General features: G+C 55.9%; 1 protein-coding gene across 10 annotated transcripts in view; it reads right to left on the reverse strand.

Moving 5' to 3' along the window:
- Positions 1–12,438, reverse strand: part of Arhgef10l (Rho guanine nucleotide exchange factor 10 like) — a 145,770-nt gene that overhangs the window by 60,023 nt on the left and 73,309 nt on the right. For 7 of the 10 annotated variants that reach the window (XM_029539498.1, XM_029539497.1, XM_021199839.1 and 4 more), the window contains exons 8-15: positions 11,782–11,898; positions 9,003–9,111; positions 6,040–6,146; positions 5,612–5,689; positions 4,510–4,689; positions 3,484–3,600; positions 2,289–2,381; positions 602–775 (exon numbers count right to left, since the gene is read on the reverse strand). In XM_029539498.1, the coding sequence (XP_029395358.1) occupies positions 602–775; positions 2,289–2,381; positions 3,484–3,600; positions 4,510–4,689; positions 5,612–5,689; positions 6,040–6,146; positions 9,003–9,111; positions 11,782–11,898 (975 nt within the window). Of the gene's footprint in view, positions 1–601; positions 776–2,288; positions 2,382–3,483; positions 3,601–4,509; positions 4,690–5,611; positions 5,690–6,039; positions 6,147–6,836; positions 7,263–9,002; positions 9,112–11,781; positions 11,899–12,438 lie in introns of those variants that run through there. The other 3 variants (XM_021199843.1, XM_029539501.1, XM_021199847.2) reach the window with 2 other exon arrangements.

A 12,438-nucleotide genomic window follows, 5' to 3' on the forward strand; every position in this document is an offset into this window, starting at 1 on the left:
TTGAGACAGGGTTTCTCTGTGCCCTGGCTGTCCTAGAACTCACTCTGTAGACCAGGCTGGCCTCAAACTCAGAAATCCACCTGCCTCTGTCTCCCAAGTGCTGGGATTAAAGGTGTGTGCTACCACTGCCCAGCAGACCCATTCTCTTAACTATAACAGTCGCCTTTGGTTTCCAGTTTCTGTCCTGGTAATGAGACTAATAAACAAAACTTTCTTTTATCCTAAAATACCATGAATCACAATGAATGTTCTATCCAGTGGATCAGGCTTCCCTCCCTCAGAGAACACTGCCACCTAGTGAGGGACCCCAGGGAAGCTGAAGTGACAGGTGACACACAGCTGCAGGAGGGACAGGTGACACACAGCTGCAGAAGTGACAGGTAACGCACAGCTGCAGGAGGGACAGGTGACACACAGCTGCAGGAGAGACAGGTGACACACAGCTGCAGGAGGGACAGGTGACACACAGCTGCAGGAGGGACAGGTGACACACAGCTGCAGGAGGGACAGGTGACACACAGCTAAGAGGGACAGGTGACACACAGCTGCAGGAGTGACAGGTGATGCACAGCTGCAGAAGTGACAGGTGACACACACCCACCTTGTTGAGGCTGCTGCGGTCACTGACACTCTTGGTCAGCTGCTGGATCTCAGCCACCTGATCGGCCAACCGCTTCTGTTCATTCAGCTTCTCCGCCAGCGTCTCCAGCTCCGTGAGGGCTAACTGCAGCGACAGCCTGTCAGGGTGGCCCCTGGGAGTGTTCTTCAGCATGTCCTGCCAGGGCCAGAGAGAGCATGAATAAGACGTGCAACAGCGTGTACACACACGCACGCACATGCACACACACATACATACACACACTCTCATACACACACATGTGCACACATACACACACACACACACACAGCCCCTCCCTCTACTCTGGAGTCAAAGCCTGTCCTCACAGTCTACACAGACCAGGCCTGAAGCCTGCAGCTTGCAATGGGACCAAGGAACTGGACATAGAAGGCAGAGGCTAAGGCCTAGGGAATGAAGACAAAATGACCACGTGGCTTGTTCTGGGCACATGCACAAAAGAACTCCATCAACAATGTCTCCAAGAGACACTTGTCCACCCAAGTTCATTGCAGAGCCAATTAAAATAGCCCGGTGAGGAGGTGACCAGTATCCGCGAGGGTGGGGACAAAATGAGAAACAGTCACCCCTGGGCCTTGGGAGGAAGGCCACTCTGGCCCAGGCTATGATACGGCTGAATGTTAAGAACACAACATCATTGGAGACAAACACTCTGCAATTCCACTAGAGGCAGCTTCTAGAATGATCAAATCTCAGAGACAAAGTCGAAGGGAGGAGTGGCTGCCAGGGGCTGAGGAGATGGAGGAATTGAGAATTATCATCTACTCCGTCCAGAGTTTCAGGGAGGGAAGCTCACAGATGGACGGTGGGGACACCTGCTCTGTGGGAACGTGCTTGACACCACAGCCCTGCACACTGAGGGGCAGTGGGCCGAGAGCAGACATCTCAGTGCAGACTCGGTACTGACTTGGTAAAAGGTGTACTTGGCTCAGAGCCCATGCCCACAGCGCAGCATCTCTGAGGTAGAGGCCAGGTCATACCATCTGAGAACGTCTGACCACCGGGTCGATGCTGCTTCAGGCATCCTGCAGTTCGTGTTTAAGTGACGCCTGACCAGGAGAGGTTGGCTGACGGTCTGCTAAGTCCTGAAATGCTAAGCCTTGTCCCCTCCTGTGAGAGCAAGGTGTAACCCACGCTGACAGGCTGAAGGCATAGCTCAGCAGCTAAAGGCATTGCCACCAAACCAGTCGACCTGAATTCAATCCTTGGGACCCACATGGAAGAACATAGCTGATTCGTCCAAGTTGTGCTCCGATGTCCACGTGTTCACTATAAACACACACACACACACACACACACACACACACACACGCACACACTCCTACCTACTGGGTAGAGAGATGGCTCAGTGAGTAAGAGAGCTCTTGCAGAAGACCCAATTTCAATTTCCCAACATCCATCTCAGGTGGCTCAAAACTGTCCGGAATCCTAGCACTACTGGATCCACTGTCCCCGGCCTCCGAAGGTCGGGAGCATTCACTCGCACAAGCCCACACACAGACACACGTCCATACACATAATTTAAAATAAATCTTTTTTAATGCTCTTGAGCATAATGGGATGCCATAGGAATGGGCAGACTATGGATGACAACCACCTAGCCTTCTTACCCACACTTGTCCCCTGAGCCTTGGGGAGCCCCAGGCAGTACCTGGAGCAGGAGGATGAACTGTGGAAATCTCTGAACGGGTTTCACCATCAACCCATAGAGGGTGACTCGGTCCGTACTGCACACCTGCCGCCGCTGCGGGGACAAAGTTATATGTCACTTGTCCATCGTCAACAGCAAGGGTCCAGACCTAGTCCTCGTTCCAGGAGCCTCTCTCCCTGGGCTCCAGGTCCACAGTCAGGGACATTCCCATCATGGTACACCCTGTGTAAGCCACACCCCCAGGGGACCGGAACAGCCACCGAAGGCTTCCCAACTAATGGCAAAACTGGAAAACCCAACAGTTTGCTCACTGCCGTCTATACGGAGCCATCACTGTCATCCCATCTGTGTAAATTAAGAAACAAGCCTGGCCCAGGGTGAGGGTAGCCATGAGGGTCTTCCTGTCCTGCCTCGTGTCTGCCTGCTTGCTCTACCTATATGTGTCCTGTGGGTCCTGCCCATGTCCCTGGCAACCTCATGGCTACCCCACCAGACTCTATCCCAATTCAAAGCTCTTCAATGGCTCCTCAATACCTTAAATACCACACCAAGGCCCGAAGACCCAGGGGAGCCCAATCTAAACTACACTGCCTGCAGGAGCATCCTTATGCTCTTATCTTGTACCCCCAGAATCCTTCCAGCCTTGCCTGTTCTCTCAGTCCTGCCTCTGACCCTTGTCAATATTTACACTGGAAACAGCTCTCTGGCTCCCCAAGACCCATGTCAGACGGCCCCCCCTTCAGAGAGCCTTCCTGGCCCGTGTCCTCTTCACTGGGGCACACAGCTCTTCTGACAAAGCCCCAACATCTCGTCCACTTGTGTCCTCTTTTGGACACAGGTCCCTGCAGGCAGAGCCGTGACCCTCACCCACCCCGCCGTGGAGGATACAGGAGCCTAGCTGCAGCTGCTCAAGAGTTCTATAGCTTCCTACAGCCTTGAACCTTGTGCTTGCAAGACCTGGGGATGCTCATGTCACTTCACGAACAAGGATGCCACCACCTGTGGGAACACAGGCCAACAGTGGCACCCACCACACAGATCCATCTGTATGCCAGGTTTGCCCCGGAAACTGGGTTTCCTAGATAATCTAGCCCACAGCCATGACACCACAGAGGGTGAGACAATGGCCCTTCTCTCCTGAGGCACCTCCCCAAGTTCATCCCTAGGGATCGAAGAGTACTTGGCCCCAGGCTACCTTGAGGAACTCAAGGAACGCTGGCTTGGTGAGACAGGCCTTCTTGATGATGGACATGGCATTGGTGAAGTTGTTCACATAGTCGCTGTATACGTCTAGGACCATGGACTTGGAGAACTGTAGGAAACAGGAACGGGAGCTACATCAACATGGGGAGAAGCAGCCACGCCCACCTTATCACACTCTGACACTCTGCTCAGGGAAGAAGGGGCTTAGATTTGGGGAGGCAGTCAGAGTCACAGAAGCCAGAGAGTCTACAGCAACTCAGAACCCACAGGGGAGCAAAGGCAGCCAAGAGCAGGGATGCTGCCTGGGCTCTGTCTATTCCCTTACCATGCCCAGGATATGAAATGTCCCTGACACGCATCCACAGCTATACTACAGAAGGTAGAAGTCAGCCAACCTCTTACCATGGCTCCCCTGGACATGCCCACCTGAGATGCCCCATCTAAGTTCTCCCAAACACTGCCATTCTTAAAACCATCCTTTCCAGAAGCAGAACCCAGAGGCTCACAGCCAAGCAAAGCTGTGCTTGGCCACTTCTCACCACCTCCCCCTCTGAAGTCTGAGGGTTTCAGTTTGACGATCAGGAATCCAGCACACCCCTCATTCCACAGGTGTGGGATCTGAGCCCAGAGACATCCTTAGACCTGCCTGAGGTTGTGGAACCAGGACTCCTGGACCACGAGCCAGGGCTCTTCCCCCTACATCCTAAGGCTTTGTCCTGGAGCTCTGAATGCCCCCTGGGCCAGCACATGCAAACCCTCACTGATCACGCTTGGCACATTTAGAAAGGAACCCGCCCTCTGTCAGACCACCCTGAGGCTGGTCTCCGGGCAGTACTGCCACCATGCCCCAGCTTCAACACCATCTTGGCCTGGCACCTCTTCAGGGACATCAAGATGTCATGTTCAACCTGTTGTGCAGGACACAATGACTGGGGGGGGGCTCTGATATCATTGATTTTGATGAGGCAACCCAGTGTGGGTGGAGGTTGAGCCGTTAAATCTAAGTAGAAACACCTACTGATGCCACAAAGAGGTCTCCAATCTTCTCTGTGGAGTCCCATTCGGCCACGCGGGAGGACAGAGCAATCTGGAACATGGAGTGACAATGTAGAATCTCCTTCACGCGGAAGAACACCACCTGACACTTGCGAGCGCTCAGCGCCTTGGGCTCCATCTCCATTAGTGGGTTACGATAATCCTGCCAAAATGGGTGGGGGAGGGGATGAGACCAGAAGTCTTCAAGACCATCTAGATAAGGCAGGCTGAGAACTGGACAGACACCCCACCCCACCCCACCCCACCCCACCCCACCCACAGCAGAGCCTTCCAGGCGCGGGTAGAAGCATCCTGCATTCCTTGTAGAAGTTTCTAAAAGGCTTTCCACGAATGTGACGTTTCTGCCCTGTCTCTGTCACTCCATCACCCCCGGAACTTCTATACTAAGCTGGTTTGGGAGCCAGAGAATCACTTCTACACGATCTGTGTGAGAGGGGATTCTGGGTAGGAGGCTCGGTGCCAAGGCCGGCTGGCGGGGAAACTCGGAGCCATCTGTGTGACTGAGCAGCGAGGTCCCAGGTCACCACAGTTTCCTGAACTCTCAAAGCTAGAGTACCCTCTCCGGTGTACTGATGCCTATGCTCTCTCGTATGGGTCCAAAACTGACCCCACGCCAGTTCACTTTGCTGGTGGCCCTACTCTGACACCCTTAAGGAGCCCAGGTCTCGGAGGCCCAAACCAGACGAGGCTATCACATGCGTGCCACTCAAACATCTGCTTAGTGTCCCCTCCTGGGAGCCCCGGGGTGAGAAAGAGGGGTCACTCATCCCCTGCACCCTTGCTTTGAAGATTATCTGAAAGACACAGCCCCTTCCAGGCACAAAAGGGAACATGGCCTTGGTGCTTGCATTTCTGAGACCCCCAATTTTACTTCAGAATTCAGCTCTCCCTGTAAACAGAGGCCTTGGAAACGCCTGGCGTCCCCACTTGGTTGGCTCTTCCTAAGAAGCAGACCTTTGCTTTAAAACTCCAGCAATCCCAAATGTTCTTTATAAACTGTCCTCCTCCGGGGCCCTTCCTGCCCTCATCCCACGAGACCAGGAGTCCTCCGAAGTTGCGGATACCTGGAGTATCCTCTTCAGTGACTCCACATAGCTGCCTTCGCTCTGCACGATGGAGCCCAGGATGTGTCTCCGGACCACCTGCTCGGGCCGAGAGTACAGTCAGCATGTGGGATCTGAGGAACGGAACCAGTACCTGACGCGTGAAGGAGCCCAAAGGCAAGAAGGGGACCGACCGGACAGCTACGGGAGCCCCAGAGCCACATGGGACGTCCCGAGAGACACACCTGTTACGGTGGTCATGAGGTCAGTGGGGCACAAGCATCCCAAATGCACCTCACCATTCCCAGGCCCTCACGGCACGGAACACAGTGTCCAGTTCCCTACCAGAGCCCACCCCCACGTCCATGGTCACTCAGATTCTAACTTGCATGGCCCCAGGCACCAGGCTGGGAGCCTCTCCCTGCAGACCTCCCCACATCCCCACAGACCTGCTGAGGACTCAAGCCATCCGGCATGGGGCCGAGCTCTGGCGCGGGAGGTTTGATATCCGTCACACCAACCTCCAGGAGCCCCATATCTTCTTCTTCCGAGTCACCTGGAAAGACAAACGGGAGGATGGCACAGCTAAGGTGGGGACCGGACGGCCTGCTACGCCATGCCCTGCTCAGGCCCCGGGAGACGTAAACCAATCAGGCAGCCCCAATCCCATCTGGAAATAGCTGCCCCGAGCCAAATGGGTCAGTTTCAACTCCAACTCTCAGGCCCCACTAGAGGGGCCACTGTCCCTGCTGAGACCTGCCTGCTCCAGCCTGGCATGGGCCAGCCACTCATGTCCCCAACCCTGGGCACTAAAAATAGTTTTCATCTGGATGCCAAAGGGGGAAATGAGAAGACAGAGCCCTACAGGAATCAAACTGTCAGCTTTGCAACACCGTTTTTGAAAAAAAAAAAAAAAAAAATACAAAGATGCCCAGAAGGAGGAGGCTCAGTGGGGTGTGGCAGGGACTCCAGTCCTCTGCGGCTGGGCTTAGCATATGGCAAGAAAAAGAAAAATGCCCAACAACAGCCCAAGCCCCTAAAAAAAAAGGAGGCCCAGTGGGATGCAGAAGGCCATCCTCCCAGGCTCCGAGTCCCCCCACGAGAGGCTCGGCCTGACGCGCCCTTGCTGTTCAGTGACTCCGGAGCCTATGGCAGCCACGGATGGCAGGAAGTGAGAGACGGAGAAAACAAGAAGTGACAACCAGCCCAGCTGCTGGAGAAGCGGTTCACGAAGTCAGGCCCTTACCTGAGCAGGACACAGAGGAGGAGGAGGAGGATGGACAGCGGATGAGCGCATGGGGGTGAGGGTGTGGGTGGCGAAGGTCCTCCTGCCTGGCCCACATATTGCCTCGGGCATCACAGCGCACCCACCCCAGTTGCCGGCTCCGTGGCTTCCTCTTCCCCCATGAGCTGCTGGGTAACATTCTTGGCCTGTGATCCGAGCCACCCAGCTATTAATAACATCCCTGGGGGAGGGTCATTTTAGGCCCAGGGCTAGTGGGCGGAGTGGGGAGGGTGTCCCAGTAAGAGTCCCCAGCCTCCAGGCCTGTCTACTCCAGGCTGTCTACTGCCAGCTCTCTCCAAAAGGAAGAAGGGGAATGAGCTCTGAGCACCCAGTCTCGGTCCAGCCCACTTAGCACAGTACTGAGTGTTCGGGGCAGTGATCAGTTCGGCCGGTGTTACCCGTTACCTCTGCGAGAACTGGGTGAGATCCCAGCTGGGAGGCCACAGAGACTGGATGGGACCCAAGTCAGCATGATACCATCCTGGCACCAAAAGCCGCCAGGGCTGACCCGCCTCAAGAACAACGCCTGCTGTGCAGGACTCTCTCCGTGTGCAATATGGCCAGCATTAACATGGCCTCAGAAGACGGGAGCCGCTGTCAGCCCCAATGCACGGAGGAGGAAAGAAAGACCAGAACGGAGGCTCACCACTGGCGCTCCCATGGCTCGGAGCCATGTTCCTTCCAAGCGTCGGTCCATGTGTGAGGCCAGCAACAGACACTCCCCAGACGAGGCCTCCTCCCACCCAAGGAGACACCCTCAGAATTCTGCCCAGACATCACTAACCATTAACCTACTGCCCTACATCTCTGTCCCCGCGTCTTCTTGTCTGTTGTCACCAAAGACAACACATCCCAGGTGCTGAGTCTTGCTGGGAACCCATTGAGGGCCCCGGACTGAACATTACCCGGAAGACGGGATCAGTACCGTGGTGGGATTTAGACACTTGAGTGGAGGGGGAAGGTCGGGGAAACTGGGTTCTCTGGGACGAGTGGCCAGGGCAGAGAGAAGACCAAGACAATGGCGGGTGAGCATGCACGCGGACAGAAGAACCTTCGCTTCCAGCCGGTAGCTGCTCCCAGGTGAAGCCCTGCACTGGCAGGTGCAGGAGCTGCCAGCCTTGTTGGTGCCTGCAGAGCCATGAAGGCCCAGGCAGCTGAGACACAGGACCCTCTCTCCACCTGCGTCATTTCCTCAAGCAACCCTCCCCTCAACCACCAGCATGACTCACCCCAGAGGGCGAAATGCCACCTCATCAGAGGACTGCTGGCTCTCTGCGCACACAAACACCCCACCTTCCTCCTCTGCTCCCTCCGCACCCCGCCCCAGCCCCTCCCCCACCCCCAGAGCGCCTGTTGTGACTGGAGGACTACCCCATTTCTCACACCTTCCTCTCTCATCTGGCCAGGACACTGGCTTTGCCAGAAGCCAGGGCAGAATCCTAACCACTTTGCCCACAGCCATATCTCAGGACTGTGGGATCCTATTCATAACATCCCACAGTGCACAGCTCGTTCAATGAATAAATGGTCAGCTGACCAAACCCAACCACGGGACACTTCTGTCTAAAACCTGGGTGGCTCTCTGATGTCTTTAAGATCAAGAACAAGCATCCAGTGGGACCTTAGCGCTACCCTGACCTCCACCTCCATGCCAGTGCATCCTCAGGAAAGTCTAGGACCTCTGTGTACCTGTCCCCTCATCTGCAAGTTGGCACACGATACTCCTCCCCCCAAGGCACTTCGCAAACATTGACTTCAGCTCCCCAACATCTCATGAGCCACCCTTCCCTAGTTGTATATTGCCTTCCCACTGCACCTGGAGCCCCAGGTGTCACTGAGGACGGTGTTTGGGAGGCATTCAATAAGTACTGGTGGGATGAAGATGGACAAAGAACATTCTAGAAAAGGCCAGGTGAACCAGGAGACAGGAGGGCAACAGCCAGAGCCACACGTTGACAGGAAGCCCCAAGGCTTACAGAAGGAATCAACCATGCAGGTCAGAGTGTGGGAAGCAAGCTGGGACTGACCCAGACATTTGGGGTTCAGTTCCAAAGGGGCCAGACACCAGTGGTGTCACCCCCGCCACGCCCCACCCCCAGCACACTGCTGAGCAAACCCCCTGCTCACCGAGGACATCTTTCCTGTGCAAAAAGGAGACTTTTCGCATGACGGCCATCCGGGTCTTCTCCAGCCCATCCCTGGTCCCGCTCTTGGCGGCCTTCATGAGCTGGGTCATCTGGGCAAAGGCAGAGAAGGGGCTCATCAGAGACTGAGAGGAACCGGCACACCTGCCTCCAAGGGACCTCAGCCCAGACATCAGAGCCAGCCAGCCCTCTTCCATCCCTCACCCAATGGGTGAGCAGCAGAAGCTAGGAGTGTCAGGGAGGGAGATATACCCACGCCCCAGGGTCCTCCTGAGGGCAGGAAAGAGCATAACCTCGTTCCTCCACTTAAGGAGGTGGTAGGATGGGGAAAGGGCCAGGCCTGGGTTCAAATCCCGACTCTGACACTCGTCAACCAATGAACAGGTCACTCCATCTCTCTGAACCTCAGTCTGAAGAGCCCAAGCTACCCTCCCTGGTGGGCAGGGAGTGAACAGGCCAGACAGATCTGAGAAGGTCACTAAGGCAACCTGCTCCCCAAGCTCTGTCCCATTGATTCATCTGCTGAGACCAATAAGAAGCCCCACCCCTCTTTCCCAACAGCCAGGTTCCATTCTGAGCCTCTCTGCCCACGGGGAGGGAACGCTGAGGCCCCACGATACAGAAGCCACACCCTGGTACTGCCAATAAAGCCAGCCAAACAGGCCTTGAGGTGAAAGGAGGGTGGGTGCTCGCAGTGGGAAGCGGGTACCCCGCCACTGGGACCTGGAGCTGACAGGAAACATCTGCCCCTTTGTCCTGCTCCTACCCCAACACCAGCAGCATTAGCTACCATGATGTTATGTTCCTCAAGGGTGGCCCTTGTCCAATATGGGGGCCATGTGCAGATGAGTGGGCACTCTGGAAGTGCCTGCCGTGTGACTAAGAATTAGAGGTTGCGACTTCGTGTCACTGTTAATGGGAAGAGCCCCACAGCCACGGTGTGGATGTTCCAGGAAACCCCCTCCTTCCGCAGACTCTGATAAAGGTGAGGATGCAGATCCGGGAGACAGGGTTCTCCTGGGTTCAGGGCTCTCACTTCTACCTCTGATAGCACTTTGGCTCCCAGCTGAAGGGAGCTACGCACTTCTTTTCATGGGGTCTGAGTGAGGATGGACTGAGAGCCTGGGGGTACTGAGATACTGGGGGGAGGGCTACTGAGAGCCTGGGGGTACTGAGAGCCTGGGGGTACTGAGATACTAGGGGGGAGCTACTGAGAGCCTAAGGGTACTGAGAGTCTGGAGGGATACTGACAGCCTGGAGGTACTGAGAGCCTGGGGGTACTGAGAGCCTGGGGACTGAGAACCTAGTGGGGACCTAAGAGCCTGGGGGCACTGAGAGCCTAGGGGGACTGAGAACCTGGGGACATTGAGAGCCTGGGGGAGGAGGGAACTGAGAGCCTGGGGGAGGCTTGCTGAGAGGGGGTGGGAGGGGGCTGAGCCTGGAGAACCAACACAGGGTAGTGGCTTTTTAGGAACAAGACAGGCTTTCAGGAAACAGGGGAAAGGGGAAGCAGGTCCCCACCCCCTCCCTGTATCCACAGCCATGATTCTTGGTCTCTTGGGAGGAAGGATCAAAAGCACCTTTGAAAAGCTAAAGGAGGACCAGACATCAACCCCAGAAACTGCCTCTCTTCTGAGACACAGTGGACTGGGGCGGTTATATCCCTAGATGGAGCCATCAGTGGGTCTAACCTCACAGTCCTTCAAGGGGCCTTCGGGAGTTATCAGAGCCCTTCCTTCCACTTGGCATCTTGGAGCACAGCAGAAGGTCCCCCAAGCCTGGCATGTGCACCCTTCCACGCCGTGCAAGCCTCCATGGGCTCCTGCCTTCCTCTCCTTGCTCCCTTCATTGGTCTCGACCTCCAGTGGTATCTGCTGGGGTCCCTCCCACTCCTGTTGCTGGCCCTGGTTCTGATGCAGGCAGAACTGTAGGACTGACAGCCTCGGAGCCCGGCATGCCCAGACAGAGCCCAGCCCTGTTGCTGACTGCTGGGGTGACCACCAGCCACTGTCTACCTTCCTTACACTAAATCACGATAGAAAGGCAGGCATCTCTGGGTGCCCCAGGGACAGTAACGGTGGCCACCATCACTAAGCTCATAGATCCAAATGTCACCAAGTACCTTACGGACTTCACATTCGGTCCCAGCATCCACCCTGGGGCTGCTGCTACTGAGGGTAGAGAAAGGCAGACCCAGAGGAGCCAAGGTGTCTGCTGCCCAGGGTCATTCAGAGAGGAAGTAGTGAGGCTGGGATTGGACCCTGGTCCATAGGGCTCCACGGCTCATGTTTCGTGGTGCACAGTTAAGGCTACTCTGCTGTCAGCAGCGTTATCCAGAAGCCTATTATGTAGCCCACGCTGGTCTTGACTTCCCAATCCTCCTGCCTTAGCCTCCCAAGTTAGAATTACAGATGTGTGGCTACCTGGTTCTGGCTAGACACCTGAATTAAAAAGAGAGAGAGAGAGAGAGCCCCAGGTCATTCTCGAGGGGCTTAGTGCAATGCCACCAGGCATTCCTGGGGCTCACTGGCACCCCTCTGGCAGGTGTGGGGCAGGGCGGGGGGAGGGGCATGTCTAGGCAAAAATGAGGAAGTGGGAGGAACAGTTGGCTCATGGCTCTGCCTTTCTGCAGTCCAGATGTGAAGGACAACCAGGTGACACATTTCGAGGGCAGACTCCCCAGGCTCACCCCACCCTCCTCTGTGGCCCAGCAGAACGCCCCACCCCCACCCCTGGGGCCAGGAGCAAGGGACAGACAGTACCTTACAATCGCACTTGAGCTTCAGCTCCTGCATGTCTCTACCCCCAACTCTCAAAGCCAAGATGTCTCTCTTAGTCCTGACGTATCTCTCCTTTAGCCTAGTCAGGTCTGGAGAAAGCTGGGGCCCCAAGCGGCCAGGCAGAAGAAGAGCAGGCGAGAAGAGCAGGCGGGACAGCGAGGACACAAAACACAGACAACAGGGGAAAAGGAGACTCAGGTCACATGGCAGACGGACAATCGGGGCAGGCGGACAGGATAGCAGTCTGGGTGCGTCCAGCTGGAATCTGCACCTACGGCTTTCAGCCCAGCATGCCAGGCAGCTGAAACTGGGTCTCTACTGCAGGGAATCCCAGGTTCTGGGCAGCAGAGTGGGCAGGGAACTGAGCCCAGACCTCCCTCTTATGGCGAAAGGGAAATCCTTAGATACCCCAGGCCTGACGATGGGGCTCACAGCATAAGAGGCTGTGAGATGGATGGATGACAGGCGGTGAGTGGGTAGCATGACAGGGTAGGAACAATGAACAGTTATGTGGGAAAATGCCTAGAGAAAGGGATACGTACTTAGAGGATGGCTGGACGGATGAGTAGACAGCATAGACAGATGGATATGTACAAGGACGGACAGATGGACAGATGGGCAGGCGGGCAGGAGGGCGGG

The sequence above is a fragment of the Mus pahari genome, chromosome 6 (assembly GCF_900095145.1).
Source record: "Mus pahari chromosome 6, PAHARI_EIJ_v1.1, whole genome shotgun sequence".
Lineage (NCBI taxonomy): Eukaryota > Metazoa > Chordata > Mammalia > Rodentia > Muridae > Mus > Mus pahari.